Source organism: Actinia tenebrosa, unplaced genomic scaffold, assembly GCF_029948245.1.
Source record: "Actinia tenebrosa isolate PJP-AT-01 unplaced genomic scaffold, QUT_ActTen_1.0 PGA_scaffold6__47_contigs__length_16458017, whole genome shotgun sequence".
NCBI classification, from domain to species: Eukaryota; Metazoa; Cnidaria; class Anthozoa; order Actiniaria; family Actiniidae; genus Actinia; species Actinia tenebrosa.
The window spans coordinates 9,256,447-9,273,747 of NW_028292583.1; the positions used below are offsets into that span (position 1 = coordinate 9,256,447).

Sequence of the window (17,301 nt, forward strand, 5' to 3'; positions counted from 1 at the left end):
GACAGGCCGGATTTATATGCTCCTTAGATCAATGATTAGAAGTTCATGGAGGAATGTTGACCTCATTTGTTTCTATATTTTCTTAGAGAAAAATGATATATGATTTAAAATGTTCAAGGGATAAGCTGCAAGAAATATACTTAGTAATCTACCCCTCTGTATCAACTTAGGAACTTAGGCTTATAGTCATTGTCCGAGGTATAATTGGTAGTCAAACAAAAGATCGTCGAAACTAACGTATGTTGTTTCAGGGAGAATAGAATTTGAGTAAAAAAAAACAAATAAAGGAAACAAAATATAAAGATAAACAAATAATGTACGAGAACTAACCTTTAGGAATTTAGTTATCTATACCAATAAGTTCTATATATTGGCGTTGAGTGTAAAATGGAGAGACATTAAGGAGCTAAGGAGCCATAACCAACTTGGAAGAGCGCGCGCTTATCATTATTATTATTATCATTATTATTATTATTATTATCATTATTATTATTATTATTAAATTATTCCTTTATTGCACAGCAAAATTAAATATTACAACTCTTTTGCTGGTATACATTAACCTTCAGCCCTTCTTCAACATTACGATTCTACCCGGCTCCTGAGAGCTGAAGTACTCTCCTTAAGATGTGTGCCGTGCCTAAAAGTACAGATTTCTGTAGGTCTAACAAGCTTATACTATCAAGTTCTAGTCTCTGAACATGATCCTTAAATTGTTTTGATATTGTTCCGAGTGATCCAATGACTATATCGGAACTACCATGGCCCTTCATCCTCCACAATCTTTCTATTTCTATTCTTAGGTCTTGGTACTTGTCAATCTTTTCCATTTCCTTTTGATCAATTCTATGGTCCATAGGCACTGAGATGCCAATCCGTTTCGCCTTCTTCTTGCTCTTATCTACGACTATGATGTCCGGTCTTCTTGCTTCAATCTTCTTATACGCGTAAACATTAAAATCCCATAGGATCTTGACCTTATCGTTTTCCACTACTTTCTCTGGTTCGTGATCCCACCAATTATCTGCAGTGCACAGTATTTGGTGTTTCCTACATAAGTGCAAATGTATTGTTCTTGCCACTTTGTCATGTCTGTCTTTGTACTCTCTCCCTGCTAGTCAGTTTGCGTCCAGCTACAAGGTGGTCCACAGTTTCCGTCCTTTCATTACATAACCGGCACAGCGACGAATCACTACCGTCGTACTTACTTCTCAAGTAGTTGATAGGTAGTGCTTGGTCCTGTGTAGCAATGAGTAGTCCTTCCGTCTCCATTTAATGTCTCCTTTCTTTAGCCAGAGCCAAGTGCTCTCCTTATCCATCTTGTCTTCGCACGTCTTGATGTAGTTTCCGTGTGAAGGCTTGCCTATGTATCTCTCAGGAGTCTTTCGTTCTGCCTGCGCTGTTGGTATTCTTTCTTGGTCTCTTCTGATTCTTTCACGGTATCCTTTACAATGTTCCATAGAATGCATAATTACTATTTTACGCGTCTTTCTGTATAGAGAGTGGAGTTCTTCGTTGGTCCAATTTACCCTATTCCAGCTGTGTATCTTATTACTGGAACCGCATAGGCGTTAATGGCGGAAATCTTGTTTCTTCCTGATAACTTTGACTTAAGAATCAGTCTTAATCTCCTTTTGTATTCTAGTTGGACGCTATTCTTTACTTTCTGATGGTTAATATCTTCCTTCTCTAACACCCCTATATATCTATAGTGATGATCATTACCGTCCAAGTTCTTTATCTGCTGACCACCTTTCCTCTTACTCCTACTCTTGCGTACCTCTACCCCGAATGTCATCCCAATGTCTGTACTACATATTCGTACAGAGTGTAGTAGTGACTCGATTTCTTTCTCGTTCTTCCCATAGAGCTTCATATCATCCTTGTATAACAAATGATTCAGTACATTGTAGCCTTGTAGCCTTTCCTTGTGTTGTTCAGTATGGACGTCAATGGTCTGAGACATATGATGAATAATAACGGTGACATCGAGTCTCCCTGGAATATTCCACGCTTTATCTCAGAATGACCACATGATTCTCCGTCTAACCTTAGCTCAGTCCTCCACTGCGACATTGCTTTCTTCATGAATCCTACGATCGATGGCTGAGCCTTGATGTTTTCAAGGGAAGCAATTATCCAGCTATGAGGTACAGAGTCATATGCCTTTTTGTAGTCTACCCACACCATTTCCAAGTTCTTGAGCTTACTTTTTGCACTTCGAAACTGTCTTGTCGATGAGGAGTTGGTCTTTTGTTCCTCTCGATCCACGACTACAGCCTTTCTGTTCAAATGGTATCAATTCTTGTTCCTCTAGTAGATGGTTAAAGAGGCTTTCTAATATGTTGGACGTCATCAGCTTCAATAATGTTGGTAGACAAGTAATAGGTCTATAGTTACTTGGAGTAGGTCCCTTCTTCTCATCTTTCATGATCAGTGTTGTTCTTCCTTCTGTCATCCATGCTGGGATCCTGTTCTCTGTTTCAAACACTTACTGTAGCTGCACCGCTATTCGTTCATGTAGACAGTGTAGATGTTTCAACCAATATCTATGTATTTCATCTTTTCCAGGTGCTTTCCAATTTTTGATCTCTTTGGCCGCCTTCTGTACCTTTTCTTTCGTAAACACCAGTTCTGTTTGTTCTTCAACGTCCTCTTGTTCTTTCTTTACGTCGTTTAACCATTGTGCATTAGGATTGTGCTTTTTTTCTTGAGCCCATAAGTCATTCCAGAATCTTCATATATCTTCTTTGTTTGGCTTCACAGCGTTTCCTTTACCATTTACCTTCGCAGTGTTGAAATCTTTGTATAGATCTTTTTGGTTGCTTACAAACAATTCATTCTGTTGATGGTGTTTAATTCTGCTTTTATAAAGCTGTATTTTCTTGATTGTGGCTATTATTTGTTCCTTACATTCTTCCATGACTTGTTTCAGTGGTCGCTGGTCGAGATGATACTTTCTGGTCAACGCGTTGATAACTTCCTGGTTCTTTAGGCGTCCTGCATCTAGTTCTTTCATCCTATTTAAATCCTGTCTTAGGCTTGTAACCTTGCCTTCTAGTCTTCTCTTCCATGGTGGTTCTCGCTTATTCCTATTGTTGTTTACCTTTATCTTGACTCCCATTTCTTCAGTTACGACTGTAGCAGTAGCATAAAGCTGTTCGTTGGTTTCTTTAATTGTGCTGGTTGATATGCTTTGCGCTGCTTCGTTTGCATCCTCGGACTATATTTTAACTTTGGAAGTCTTACTCTTTCAGGGGGCTCAGGGTGGCGGAGAGCTTGTCTCTCCTTTATTTAGTACATATTCATATACTTATACTTCATTTATAGAGCATTTTTCGCTAATTACGCTGCTTAGGGTCTTTCTTTATAATGCATTTTTGTCATGTTTTATTGTTTTTCTTGGGAGTTTTCACATAGGGATAACCTCATAACTTCCTTTCAAGTCGCCTATTATTGTGCTTTGTTGTCTTATTTGTATCGCTTTTTGCTAGCCTCTGCTCTTACTTGTATTTTACTATTTGTCAATAATTTATTTGCGATTTGAATAAACTATGTATGTATGTATGTATGTTTCACAGTTGGTGCTCATCTTTTCCTGTATCTGTCGCCGTAAATTACTTTTGATACTCTGTAAGATTGCAAGTTGTATCAGCTAGCATCGGCGTGACGTTGTTCTTGAATTCTTACTTCACCATCGCTATTATGTTGTAAAGGGTTATTATTATTATTATTACTATTATTATTATTATGTGCAGTACTAAAGCGTATAGATGCAAAAATGTATGACCTGTATAGGGCGCACAGCGTAACCTATACAGTCTAAAAGGAAACTAACTACAATAAATTTAAATAGATGTCCCTATAAAATCATTATCTTTAAAATGGTTCAGAAAAAAAAAATATATATATATACAATCAGTTACAGTAAATTTCTAGCAACAAAAAAAACCCCTCTATATTCTATAAATCTGTAACAGTATCCTAAGATCATTAAAAAAAAAGTTAAAGCTTATATAACAGTTGCTTTAAATGTTCGTGCTATATGGAGCGAGTAAGAGATGATGGCTTTCTGCATCTTCTCCAAAACACACTTTGATCGGGCACCAACAAGTTTCTTCATAGTTCGCTCTAGCTTCTTTGACCATCCTCCCAATGCATCAATTATGATATTGCATTGCTGTACCTTGTAACCAGGGTGCTGTTGTTTTAACTCCAAGAGTAGTGCACCGTACTTGGTTGCCTTCTCCTCAACTTTCTTTTCGCGATTCTCAATCCAGGGACAGCTCATTTCTTCTGCCCAGACTTGCTTTGCCTTGTGGTCCACGAATCGTACATCCACCCTATAGCCTTCTGAAACTTTTACGTCACGGAAGTCTTGTGCAAGGAACTATGGGATACGCTCGGGGTAAACAAACAAAATGGCGGATTGTCTTGTATAATGTTTTGGTTTTAGTAGTCTCTCGTACTCCATTTTTTCACGTTTTTGCTATTTTTTTATCAAATGGTAAATGTTAACTGTTATGTTCCTGGTTGCGTGTCCAATAACCGTTCGTATCAGTATTTAAAGTTTTACAAAACTACCCAAAGACAAGGCAAGAAGACGAAGGTGGAAAAAGTTGACACGAAATACGCGAGAGAGAGATTCACAATGGACCTGTCTGTGTCGACTACACTTCGAAGGTGGCTGGAAGAAAGAATTTTATTCTGATCCTTCAATATTTCCTTGGAGTCCAGAATGGCCTGATGTTGTGACAAGTTACAACAACTACGTAACGGAACGTTTTTCGCTGGCCCAAGGTACAGACCATGGATATGCCAAAGCTCCAAAGCTGATGAAAGTTCCAGCAATTTTCAAGAAGTTTGTCCGTCATTCCAACACGTCTAAACGTGCCTTAAAAAGTGTAAGTATTTTGTAGGCACACAGTAAATTTTTTAATTTTGTTTGAGGCTTTCATGTAAATAAACTTTTGAATTTAACATACACCCGGCATTACATTACGTTTTCAGCTCGAGAAAAGTGAAGAAACGTCTACCCTCCCCAACACAGATCAGGAATCAGATCAAACACATTGCCCAGATCTAGAAGAAACTCCGATTGCCTTATCCAAGAATGGCGAAGTTGACTTAAGAGATGTAACGTTTAAAGACACCTCCACAACGATGAAGGTGTGTCTATACATACAATATACATTCTCATATGAAAATTCAAAAACGTTAAAATTATTATACTCCCCTGCTAAATTATACTTAAAAACTTGTCTATTAAAAAACAATTCTTAAAACGTTCTGTATTTATCTTAGGCCTTGCCTAGGATTGTGTGCGCAGCTTCCTAGAGTACTCTTTAGCTTTTGGAAGGAAATTGGATATAACAGATGTAATGAATTATCTTTAATCTTAGCATAGAGTATGCGGTCACACTGTTCTAAAATATTGAAAATATCTTTAGCATATAGTTAGAAAACATTGCATAACATTAAGATCTGACGGACTTGCTTCAAAAACAGACAGAGCGTAAGTAAATTTAGTATTAAGTACAAGTGACTTAAATAAGTGATCTAATTCTAGTGGTGTGTAACCCTCCTTCCCTAAATATGTAATAATATATTAACACCTATTTGCTTTCCATAATTTTGTTTTAACATGAGCAGAGTACTTGCAATTGCTTTGTAAAACGATAATAATAATAAGATGTCTTCGTATTCTTATTTTTTAGGTTGCATATTATCCTGATACCTACTTACTCACTAGGAATGAGTTGCAGTCCTTGCTGTCCTGTATTGAAGAAAAACTAGATAAAGGAAGTCCAGATGCTTCACAGCTACTAGCCCTTCTAAAGGTTGTCATCAAGTAATTAAGAAATGTCCAAGAGCAGTTAGATGCAGTGAAGGAATTGCGGGAATGGCATAAGTTTCTACTCAGGCGCTTTGAGGGTTCTGATGAGGATATTAAGGTTTGGACAGGATTCCCAAGTTATGCCAGCCTTATCTACTTCTTCAATGGTTTCATACTCCCTAATAAGTCCCATATGAAGTACTGGGGTGCAAATAATACTGGTTTGAAAAGGGAATTAAAGGCAGGCACAGTTCGACAGCTTTCTGCTGTAGATGAATTATTTCTCACACTCATCAAGTTGAAGCGACCTAGTGCAAATGAAGACCTGGCAGAAAGATTTAATATGTCAAGTAGACATGTTTCATCCATTGTCATAACATGGGTTAACCTTATGGCAGCTGCATTCCGGAAAACAGACACTTGGCTTAGTAGGAAAAAAGTAAGGAAATTGATGCCAAGTTGCTTCAAACCACTATATTCTGATGTAAGAATTATTGTGGACTGCACAGAAATGGAAATAGAACGTCCTTCTGATCTTGAGATTCAATGTGCAACATATTCATCATACAAAAGTAGAAATACAGTTAAAGGCCTTGTTGGTTTGTCTCCTACAGGAGTGACAACATTTGTATATCCCTTGATGGAAGGAAGTGTCAGTGACAATGACATAACTGTTCAAAGTGGTTTGCTTGCCAAACTTCAGAAAGGGGATGCAATCATGGCAGACAGAGGCTGGACAAACAAGTCAACACTTCTCAAGCATGGGATTAGACTAGTTGTTCCAGAATTTCTGATGGATAAAAATCAGTTTCTTATTCCTGATCTTGTAAAGTCAGTTTCTTTAGCACGGTTGCGTATTCATGTAGAGAGATGCATTGGTAGAATCAAACAATGGAATATTTTAACCAACCGAATACCATTGACGTACTGGAATAATTTGAATGATATTTGGTTTGTGTGTGGCAATTTGCCATTGTTTTGGCCCCCAATCATTGATGTTGAGACAGATAGTGATCATAGCAACAGTAAAGGATCATGAAGCAATTAAATACTCCATATTACTATATATTATTATATATATAATAATTTAAATAAATAAATTCATATTATACTTTTCCTGTTTCTGACACTGAAATATAATTATATTAATTTAAATATAATGATCACAAAATTATATTTAGGAATATCTATCTGAATCTCTGGTGTACAAGAGCAGGTACAACATGTCTAGCATGGAAACTTAGCAGCTGCTCTTTTGTTTCCTTCCAAAACTGCTCATCAAATTTTACCTTTATAATGTCAACATTGAATTTATCATTTGTAAATATTACTACATAAGAGTTAAGCCTATTAGTTAATGCCATCTGCATTTGTACTTGATAGAAAAAATGCTTTTTCTTCAGAACAATTTGACCTTTATCTAATTTATATCCAAAGTTGCCATCTTTCTCTCTTGCAGTAACTGCAGCAAGTGGTGGTAGATCTCTGCTTGCAGATAGACATTTCACCTCTACAACCACTTCTTCTCCATCTATGGTTGCTAGTCTATCTGGTGTAGCAGCTAGTACACCTGTTTCTTCTTCAATAAACAGTCCACATTTACAAATACTGCAGTGACAACCATCAGCATTTATTTGTGAACTGAATTTCTGAACTGCATTTTCTTCATTTTCGATACCATACTTAATATGTGGTGACTTTGGCCCTCTACCTGGTTTACCAACTGTTAAGATATTTTTTACAGTGGCAGCAGGGTTCCCTTTAGAACAACAACTTTTTGCAATGCTTGCTGTAATTCTGCCTTTCCTTTCTCTATACCATCTAAGACTTTCACTTTGACCTCTAGTATCTTTCTCTATTCTTATTTTGTCTTCTACTGTCACCTAAGAAAGAAAATAAAATATAACCTCCAAATATGTTCTGAAGAACAAGCATAGGTATACAATCATGAAAATTAATACTATGGTGCTGTAAATAAATTATGATCATACTAAAATAATCTATATTATCATCCATGACAATTATGTAATTTTATAAACTCTACATAAACTTCAAATCAATGAAACATAGATTAAGTTCTTTTATGATCATTTAGTTATTAAATGAATATCTATACCAAAAATAAAAAGAAGAGTGATACTATGAATGTTCTGCTTTACTTTTAATTCCTTCATGATGATTTCCTCTGGTTTCAGATTTTCACCATCCATGGCACTTTCTTGTGATTGGCTTGAGCTGCTTGGGGATGTCATGAATAGCTGTTCAATAGCCATTTTATGTGGTACATCATTGATATTTTCCTTTAAGTATTTGAAATCCACTGTAGGATCTTGTACAGTATTGTGACTTGCATATTCTTGTAGAGGTCTCTGTCTTTTGACTTCCCTTCCAAATGTGTGTTTTTTGATTTGGTGTTTACCTAGAAATTCCAGCATATTGCAGTATTATTATCAAAATCATCAATGTTTATAAGGCCAAACACAATAGAGAATCATGACCATGACTGAGTCTTTAACTTGGCAAGAGATTAATCCTGCATAGCATGATGTGGGAATACCTGTTCATCACAGTGTAGGAAACATACTGATTAGGAAATGATTCTTTCTGGTTGATACTTACCCTTTCTCTCAAGCAAGGAAAGTGATATGCATGCCAGCGCTAGCTTGCTATTAGCTACTGAGACCGTATTATGATAATCACAATATTATTGCAGTCATTAAATCTATTATTACCAGTATTAACAGGTTTAGTGCTCTGCTTGCTTTTTCGAGATGGTAAATTCCACTGCTGGGGTTCATCAGTACATGAAATTTTCTTTTCTTGTTCTTTGTACTCCACAAGAGCAAACAGTACTGCAGCCACATGGTTGCACTTGCCTGCTGCACCAGCCACACACTGACACTTTGCAGTGAGGATGATGGATGTCGAATTCTCAATGGTTATTGAAACTACATACACCAAATTCCTCATGCTGGCCATGACAGATGCCTTGACATGGGTAACAGATGATGAAGGGCAAAATCTTATATCCTTGACATGGCCAGAACCATAAAAGTTGTACCCTTTCCTTAGAGGTTTCTCGGCAATGGAAAGTTCAAATTCTAGCTCCTTATCTACACTATTTTCCTCTTTAACATCATCCTTTACCTATCAATCAGTAACATGATTTTTAGAAATTTAGTTAAAAATATACTTTTCAATAATTTATATCTACCTTCAGAATTGTAATAGTTCTTTTGACAAGATATTCATATAAATGACTATAGGAAAAATCTGTGGGTACTGCCATGTCCTTCGTCCAATTTTTCAACAAGGGGGGAGAAATATCTGGAATTTTTTGTCTCACGTGCTCTTCGATGATTGCATACTGTAGATCCCCATCTGGATCGACGATAAATTTGTCCAGCCCACTCGACTTGAGATCTGAAATTCTGAATAATTATAATAGAAGACAAATGAAAACTCTACAGCACAGCAGATACCAGTATTATTCAATAAATAGCTATGCTTTTCTTATGCTATTAAACTACTTTGGATTTAAGAGGGAAAAACAGTACTATTTGTTATTTTTAAAAGCTTATACGAACCACATGCAACTATGCACGAAACTGTCTTTCGGTAACACTGTATGCGTTGTTTATAAATCATCTGATTTACAAAAAAAAAAAACGCAATTTATTAACACTAAATCAACGACAAGTGGGTAATAGACAATGTTATGACAGTGTCTTACACGAAAGGAGACTAGCTGGGACTTTCTTTCGTCAAAGCTACAAGCTTCTAGCTACTAGTTGTCACGGAAATTAAAAAAATACCTATTTTTCCTGTCTTTAACAATGCTTTTTGCTTATTGCTTCTACTTTGCTAACTAGATCATTCCAGGTTCATTTTTAATACGGCTAGACGAAGTATTAGCCTTATACTATATAAATATAAGTCTTATAAAAACTCAAGTCATCCCACGAAATATCGCTCAATTCATCAGCACTTACCTTTTAAGAAGCTTCACTTTTGACTCTTGCTTTCCCACTGTAAAGCCTCTGGTCTCCACGTATCGTTTGAGGTCTTCAAAGGTGTTATCTTCTAACGAAGGGCAAGGTAAAATTGCCCCTGGAACATCCGCCGGTAAAAATTTTACAAGACACTCCGCCATTTTGTTTGTTTACCCCGAGCGTATCCCATGGTTCCTTGCACAAGACTTTCGTGACGTAAAAGTTTCAGAAGGCTATTGGCTTTGACGTAGGTGTGTTGAGCATACACCGGTACATCCCAGAAAGCTTTAGCATCATCCGACTCATAGATAGGTTTTGGAGTCACAGGTGAGTACCAAGGGGGAACACTTTCCACTAATTTAAGACCTTTGCACTTCTCAAAGAATGGTCGAAGTAAATGTTGGATTTGGATGCTGCATATTTGTGTGCTTCAGTTAGTAGTGACGAATGGCCTTCCGCCGCTGCTTTCTCCTCAAACATCTGGACAGTTTTCATCGTAGTGTCTGCATTGTGATAGAGCTTTACAGCAGCTTTAATCTTTGTAAGCTTGTACTCGTATTCGACGGATCTCAGGCCACGCCCTTATTATTATTATCATTATTATTATCATTATCATTATTATTATTATTTCCTGCTTTATGATCGTTATGTTTTATCTAAAATATCCTGTTGCCGGCTGACCTCGGGAAAACATGGACAACTGAAAATCTTGACCCCTTAGCAATCAATATCTTCGCAGATGGCTAGAAATCCCCTGATATCTGGAACCCTAAGTAACACTTATCTACTACGAAATAAATTTCAAGTTCATTCAATGTCAAAATGTGAGAAGAAACGGTTCTTCAGAACCTCTTTGTCATGTTGTTGCTGGATGCCAATACTATCTATCAATACCATCTTAAACTTCCTCGCTGCATCACTGCTATCTAAACTCGACAAATCTTCATTATATGCTGACATTGAAGGTTATACCAGCCCCTCGCTTATAACTGGAGATGCCCATCTTCCTGATCCTTCTGATAAAAACACTAGACCGTCTTTATATTCTGGAACTAACAGTTGGTTTTGAATCAAATTTGAAAAATAATGTTGATCAAAATAGAAAAAGTACAAAAACATTATAAGGAAATTAAGTAGACTAGTGATTTTAAATCTGTTAAATTTGTAAATCTCTCGATTAGTTCTGTTGGAGTTTTCTCTGCGGAAAGCTCAACGTTTTTGGAAATGTTCGACCAGCTTAGGGTACGAGGAAAAACAAAATTTATATAACAAGAAAAATAATCAACATTGACATTAGATCCACATATTTAATTTTTTGTAAACGAAACAAAGACTGAGAAAATCCCGATTTTTTAGTATTTTCATTTCAAATCATTATTACTATTATTGTTTTTTTTTTTCTTTCTTCTTGTATGTATCCAAGTACATAATTTGAGCTATAAGCCTTTCATTTTATAAATGTAAAACTTTATTTTTAATTCAAGTAGCCAATTGTAAATTACCTAGTTACCAGCGAGATTTGCAATTATAAAACAAAAAGCATCAAAATAAAGTTATTATTATTATTATTATTATTATTATTATTATTATTATTATTATTATTATTATTATTATAAATATAGAGGATATTACATGGGCGCTTGGAGATACGAAATTTATCTTCGAGTGTTGAAAAGATCTCTCACGAGTGAGCGCAGCGAAGGAGTGAGAGATTTTCAACACGAGAAGATAAATTTCGTATCTCCAAGCGCCCATGTAATATTCTGTTTATTATATATTTATCCATAAAATCAACTTAATAAGCTTTTTATTATTATAACTAACTAACTAACTAATAGCTTAAATACGGAAGGTAACGATATTTTCACATGTGAAAATATCAGTTTTTCGAAAAGGAGAAATATTGGTATTTTATGGATAATTATATGATAAAAATATTTAATACATGAAATCATACTCTTTCAGAAACAGTGTGAAAGGGATCCATACAAACATATTCATACCACCAGTGTACATTGAAATCTTGCCGGGGGGAAAAGCTACAGCAACTAGATTGAAATCACTATGTTTTAATAACACTTCTAGTCTGAATGAATACAAACACAAATTATATTTTAAAATCCACTAAATATAGATTGGATCTTAATTCCTTTTACCATGATTCTCTTGACTGTGTTTTTTTTTTCTGTTCAAGAGAAAACATAAAACATTCTATCACGCTACTTTATGTAGATTGAGATGAACACTTTTGATCCAAAAAACCATAGGTGGCATTAGCTGGTCAAAAAAAGAACGAAACAGCTGAATAGTGGCTTTCAATAGGGACGGCAAGCAAACAGACAGCCAAAGAACCACAAACACGCACACACACACACACACACAATGCAATAGACCTTTTGCAATCAACTGTCACGGGAATTTATGTTTTCAATTTATGTTTTATGTAGTTCAAAGTGCTGGCAAATTTTCCTCCGATGTTAAGTGGTTTTTGGTCTCTCCGCTATATATAGCATAGTTTTATATGTCTTTAGCAACTTTGCCAACCATGGGCTGAAACCAGTTCTTCTTACGTGACTTTTAGCTACAAAAGGCCAATGTTCAGATATGAGAAATATCACACATTACAACTACTTATCATATCCTTGTCTTGACAAAAACTAGTCGTAACTACTGATTTATCCCGAGTGTTTTAGTGAGTACTATTTATCAATATATAGTAAAAACACTTGCAAGGATACTTGCATTCGAATTCTAGAGAAAAGCCTTTATGAAGACTAGTACAGCCAGAAGGGCAGGCAAGGGATTTACATTCATTGCTCCACTCACAGGATCCGAGCATTTTGTGTTCCCGAGGGCTTCCATCGCCTTTGTGTAATGATCACCAAGCCATTTCTCGTAGGTTGTCTTATCATTGACGTCTACTAGTTTCTTGGTGGAATCTTTAAAAAGGAGAATACTTCCACCATACATCTTAGAGTTGAATATCGAAAAGCCAGTGCAGTTGCTGGTTGGTTTGTTTGGCTGACAGAACGTCGAAGCTGTTTCCAATACCTTAACGAATTCTGCATTTTCACCAGCCCTTCCAACGACAGCGTGAGACGGATTGGCACCAAAGTTACAAGACTCATGAGACTCATTTGTTACCACTGCAATGATAATGGTATTTTGTTTTTATTTTACAAATATCGTAGCCGAGACAGATAGATAATAATTATATGCTTCAACAGTAGCTACCTTTAGATGTTCCATCCGTGCATAAGTACTTGTAATCAGACATGTTGCAATACTTTCCATCATCATCTTTCAACACTGCTCCCGTGGTCAGGTGTTTTAAAAAGGCAACATCACCTTTATTATCTGCCATGCATTTAAAGGCACCATTATAGCCACTGTATGCATTCAACACTTACTTCCCTCTGGACAAAGCTTACAAAGGTTGTCATACCCCGCAGGAACCCCTGCAAAGGAATGGAAGAAGATAATGCATATTGCTATTAGTCACCTTTGACTTATTTTAAATATTTCTAGACAAATCAAAAGGGAATTAATTATCAATTAATCTCGGTCTATCATTGAATCATGATTCCTCTAAGGTATTGATCCGCTATGGTAATGAGAGTCATTGCGTGTTTTTAGCGGAAAAATAACCATGGCTTTTGCCGGAAAAACTAATTAATCTGAGTCAGGTTTTATTTACCCGGCACACAGCTTTCGGAAAAGAATTCAGAAGCCGATTTGACATCCGATCCTTTGTTTTCCATGACCTTCTCTTCCAGGAGACGTCCAACAGGAATGTTCCATCCCGCCGTCCTACGATAGCCTGTGTGGCACGACTTCTTGCCCTTCAGGTTTCTAAAGTTGATATCTGTGGTGTTTCTTGCTACAGCAACAGAATAGTAACTAATTCCATTGGGTGGTCATAGTTTTCTGCTACTATTGGGACTAGTTTATAGCATTTACCTGGAAACAAGCAATAAATGTAACATCATCAGGTTTATACAAATGGTGTGTGATCAAACCGCCAAAATTAAATAATTCAAATTTCCGTATGGTAGGACTTTTTTCGGCGCTCTGTTTACACACACACACAAAAGCACTTTTATCAGATACGTTTTTTTCGGGGGTCCTTTATTTCGGAGGCTCATCTTTTTTCGGAGTTACATTTCGTTGGCTCATTTTTTTTCGGAGGTACAGTTTTTTGGAAGGTCATCAATTTTCGAAGGTTAATTTTTTATTGTAAACCAGCATCCCTTGCGAGCCCTAATTTATTATACACAAAAGACAAAATGGCGGATATTCGGGCTGTTGTAGCCCGAAGATTTAGGGGAGTGGTTTTGGGAATATCTAGATTCTTAGCTGAACCAATATTGACTCAGAAACGATGGAATACATTGCCGAGTAAGCCAAATACAAGAACATGCTTTCCGCCTTGCATCCCTTGGTTATATTTCTGAATCTGGCACATCTCTAAAATTCACTACTAATGTAGCATAAACAAAGTTAATCAACCAATTCGTGCGAAACTGCCGCCAAAATATTGAAGATAAAGTTATTTGACGCTGGTTATCACAAGGTAGCTGCTGACGTACGAGTCTCATCGACTGCCCACTGAAAACCACAGCCTTTTGTTTGACCCAGCGGGAATCTCGTACGAAAAAAGTAGGTCTCCGGCTCGTAATGGTCAGCAACTAGGTGAAAAGTCCAAACGGAAAGATTCTCAGCGCTATTCGTTGGCGGCTCTACTGAGAAATGCGTAGGCTCTCTGTTGTTCGTCTTCGCGCGCATGGGCTGTAATACTCCATTGTCATCACAAAAGCGAAATCCTACGTTTGCATTACTAACGGCTCCCAAAGAAAGACTGCATAAAATTTACTTCTTCCCAGAGTAGTTCAGGTCCACAGACATCCCGGTGACATCAACCCAAGATGCTTGGGTGTATTTTTTCTCGCCTGTGTAAGTCGTATAAACACAATCTACTCCAGCTACGTAGGGGTTGTTCATCGCCATATATAATATAGTATAGTAGTAATAAATTATGCGTTCGGTGTGTATATAATGAAGTAGAGAGAATAAGAGAAAAATATCAAATATCAAACGTACATATTTACGGTGTTCAACTTATCTATAGAGAAAAAATATCGCTCTGGGATCCTCACGAATACCCTACATTTCATATTCTGGCTGCGTTACCAGCGTGGTTGGTCCTTGTTAGTGTAGTGGTTAACACATCGGACTAGAATACCGAAGACGTGGGTTCGAATCCTGCCATATATAATAGCTCAGACCCATGCTTGCAAATGCTAAGCCGGCCTTTAGTAGGTCGTGATCATCCTCAGGTATGGTTGGTAACGTGGGAACATACTTTGGCTTGGGCACAGGCTTGTCAATATGTTCTTTTTTCGGCGGGGATACAAAGTGTGGAGTCCCCTCAAAAGTGTCAGAGTTCACGTCATTCACCCCAAACTTCATATCCTTAGTAGCTCGTTGAAGTTTGTTGTTATATCGTACTACAGAGCCAGTATTCATGGATAAATTACTAGGCATCAACCAACAACCCGCGGCTACTGCATAGTCCAACCTTGCCTTAGAATTTTGTATAGCTAGTTGGTAACGCTGTACGCCCTTGCTAATGTTACGCTCCAAGATCGAACTTTCGAATAAGATCAAGGCTTCGGCTCGCGTCTCTTCTACGGCGCCAGTATTTCCGATTATGCTAGATCGGGTGTTTACCTGGGCTCCAAGGACACAATACACGTAAGCCTCTATGCTACGATTCAACCTGGCAAGACCAGCCCTAGTTAGTCCTTTACCTACTTTGGGTATGAAATTAAGATATTGCTTTGTTTGCTCGTCGTTGGTAATCTTGATAATCAATGGATTAGCCCTTGCGTATTTACCGCCCTCGTCTTTAAACATAGGTCCGTCTCTGGCTACCTTAGTGGTTTTAGCATTTGGTTCAAAGAAGGTGCTACTGTCGTAAGTTACTTTATGATAACCCGTGTTCCATCGTAGCTGCAATGCATGAACTTCCTTATCGCTTAGCACATGTCCGCCAATACCCCAATAAGCCCAAACATGACCTAGACCATCGTTAGCACCGGCAGTGTATCTAAAATCTTTTCCCGCAAAGCCGAACTCCTTGCAAAGCCTGTCATAGGCTGGAACATCGTATTTGTTATCTCTAGGATAAAACGCAGCATCTCCTGGTAATGCAGTAACGCCCATCTCATGCAGTATTCTTCTAACAGTAAAGTGGAAATAAAACATAAATATCGAATTCTTCATCAAGTTTGCACTTACGCCGCAACCGCTAGTGGCACACCAAACCGCAAAGTTTAGCTGCTGTGGCCAGTATCGCATGTTAGGACCTCTCAACCATTGATGAGATTCCTTAGCGGTGGTATGAACAATGGGAACGTCTTTGTTGAAAATGTCTCGCACTTTAGCAACAAAGGAATGGCCTTCGGCGATCCGCATGTTCAACGTTAGGTCCAAGCTTGGGTGTTCATCAAACGAAAACGCAGGTATCGGATAGGTGCTAGTACCAAGCAATAATTCATTTGGCCAGCTGGGCTTAGCAGGCTTAGGCTTATGTTGTGGATGCTTCAGCTGAGAGTCTATCTGATCGACCAGCGTAGGGCTCAAATCTTCATTGCTATACATCCTAGAGCCTTGGTAATAAATACCGTCAGGCCTGCGCTCAAACTTAGTAGGGTCTGCATGTGGAAACATTTTCATGAAGGCCCTCCAATTCCAGTAGTCGCGGTTGTCGTGATGTGGCTGCTCCTCAATGTCATTCCCAAAAGCGTCGTACATTAGTATATATAATGGATGTTATACCATCGGCACCTAAGATGTACCCAGATATTCCCAATTATCATACTACGGATGCAGAAAACTTTAGGCTTAACAAGGCAAATCTAATACTGGCTTACCTAGAGGGGCAGACAAAACACTACGAACAATTTAGGAAGAAATATGCCAGGACCAGAACCGCCTTGCATAAGGTTGCAATAACAGTTGGGTCAATATCTGTTGCTCTAACAGGCTCAGAGGTTGCAACTTCACTTACTGACCGGGAGTAGTTGTTGTGGTTCCCTTGGCTGCCATCGGAGCCGCCTGCGGCATTATCTCGGCCGTTACTACAGGCGTCATGAAAAAATTATCCGGTAAGATATCAAAACGCGACACAACAATAGCTCTGTCTAGGGCGAAAGTAAATACGATTACTGACCTTGTTTCAAAGGCTTTGCGTGACGGGAAGATAGACGAAGTAGAATTCTCGATTATTCTGGCCGAAGAGGAGAAATATGAGAAACTAAAGTCCGACATCAGGAATAAAAAAACAATCGTCAAAGATTTGTCCGAAGAGACACGGAAAAAGATATTCCAAGAAGCAAAGGAAGACCTTCAAAGAAAGCTCGCTCAGTAAATATTTGCTTTGTAAAAAGCGAGGATTTCATTTGCATATTG

The 17,301-nt window shown here is 37.7% G+C and overlaps 5 protein-coding genes across 5 annotated transcripts; 2 read left to right on the forward strand and 3 right to left on the reverse strand.

Annotated features, from left to right (window-relative positions):
• Window positions 1-1,899: 1,899 nt before the first annotated feature.
• LOC148906000 (uncharacterized) lies at window positions 1,900-4,291 on the reverse strand. Its single transcript, XM_089038964.1, has 4 exons — window positions 4,187-4,291; window positions 2,786-3,223; window positions 2,496-2,665; window positions 1,900-2,284 (listed from the first exon to the last, which is right to left on the reverse strand). Exons 1-4 carry the CDS (start codon window positions 4,289-4,291, stop codon window positions 1,900-1,902), a joined length of 1,098 nt encoding a protein of 365 aa, XP_088895090.1.
• A 108-nt stretch (window positions 4,292-4,399) lies between these two features.
• Window positions 4,400-6,902, forward strand: LOC148906001 (uncharacterized). Its single transcript, XM_089038619.1, has 3 exons — window positions 4,400-4,904; window positions 5,011-5,169; window positions 5,718-6,902. Exons 1-3 carry the CDS (start codon window positions 4,836-4,838, stop codon window positions 5,853-5,855), a joined length of 366 nt encoding a protein of 121 aa, XP_088894745.1. The 5' UTR covers window positions 4,400-4,835; the 3' UTR covers window positions 5,856-6,902.
• Window positions 6,030-6,875, forward strand: LOC148906002 (uncharacterized). Its single transcript, XM_089038966.1, has one exon. The coding sequence runs from the start codon at window positions 6,030-6,032 to the stop codon at window positions 6,873-6,875; it is 846 nt and encodes a 281-aa protein (XP_088895092.1).
• A 55-nt stretch (window positions 6,903-6,957) lies between the features above and the next one.
• LOC116308246 (uncharacterized) lies at window positions 6,958-10,184 on the reverse strand. The gene is made up of 5 exons (XM_089038967.1): window positions 9,829-10,184; window positions 9,051-9,267; window positions 8,569-8,983; window positions 7,996-8,255; window positions 6,958-7,719 (listed from the first exon to the last, which is right to left on the reverse strand). The coding sequence occupies exons 1-5, from the start codon at window positions 9,987-9,989 to the stop codon at window positions 7,024-7,026; spliced, it is 1,749 nt and encodes a 582-aa protein (XP_088895093.1). The 5' UTR covers window positions 9,990-10,184; the 3' UTR covers window positions 6,958-7,023.
• Window positions 10,185-12,001: 1,817 nt separating this feature from the next.
• LOC116294813 (serotransferrin-like) lies at window positions 12,002-16,560 on the reverse strand. The gene is made up of 4 exons (XM_089038968.1): window positions 16,129-16,560; window positions 13,526-13,742; window positions 13,063-13,233; window positions 12,002-12,974 (listed from the first exon to the last, which is right to left on the reverse strand). The coding sequence occupies exons 1-4, from the start codon at window positions 16,558-16,560 to the stop codon at window positions 12,580-12,582; spliced, it is 1,215 nt and encodes a 404-aa protein (XP_088895094.1). The 3' UTR covers window positions 12,002-12,579.
• Between the last annotated feature and the right edge of the window lie 741 nt (window positions 16,561-17,301).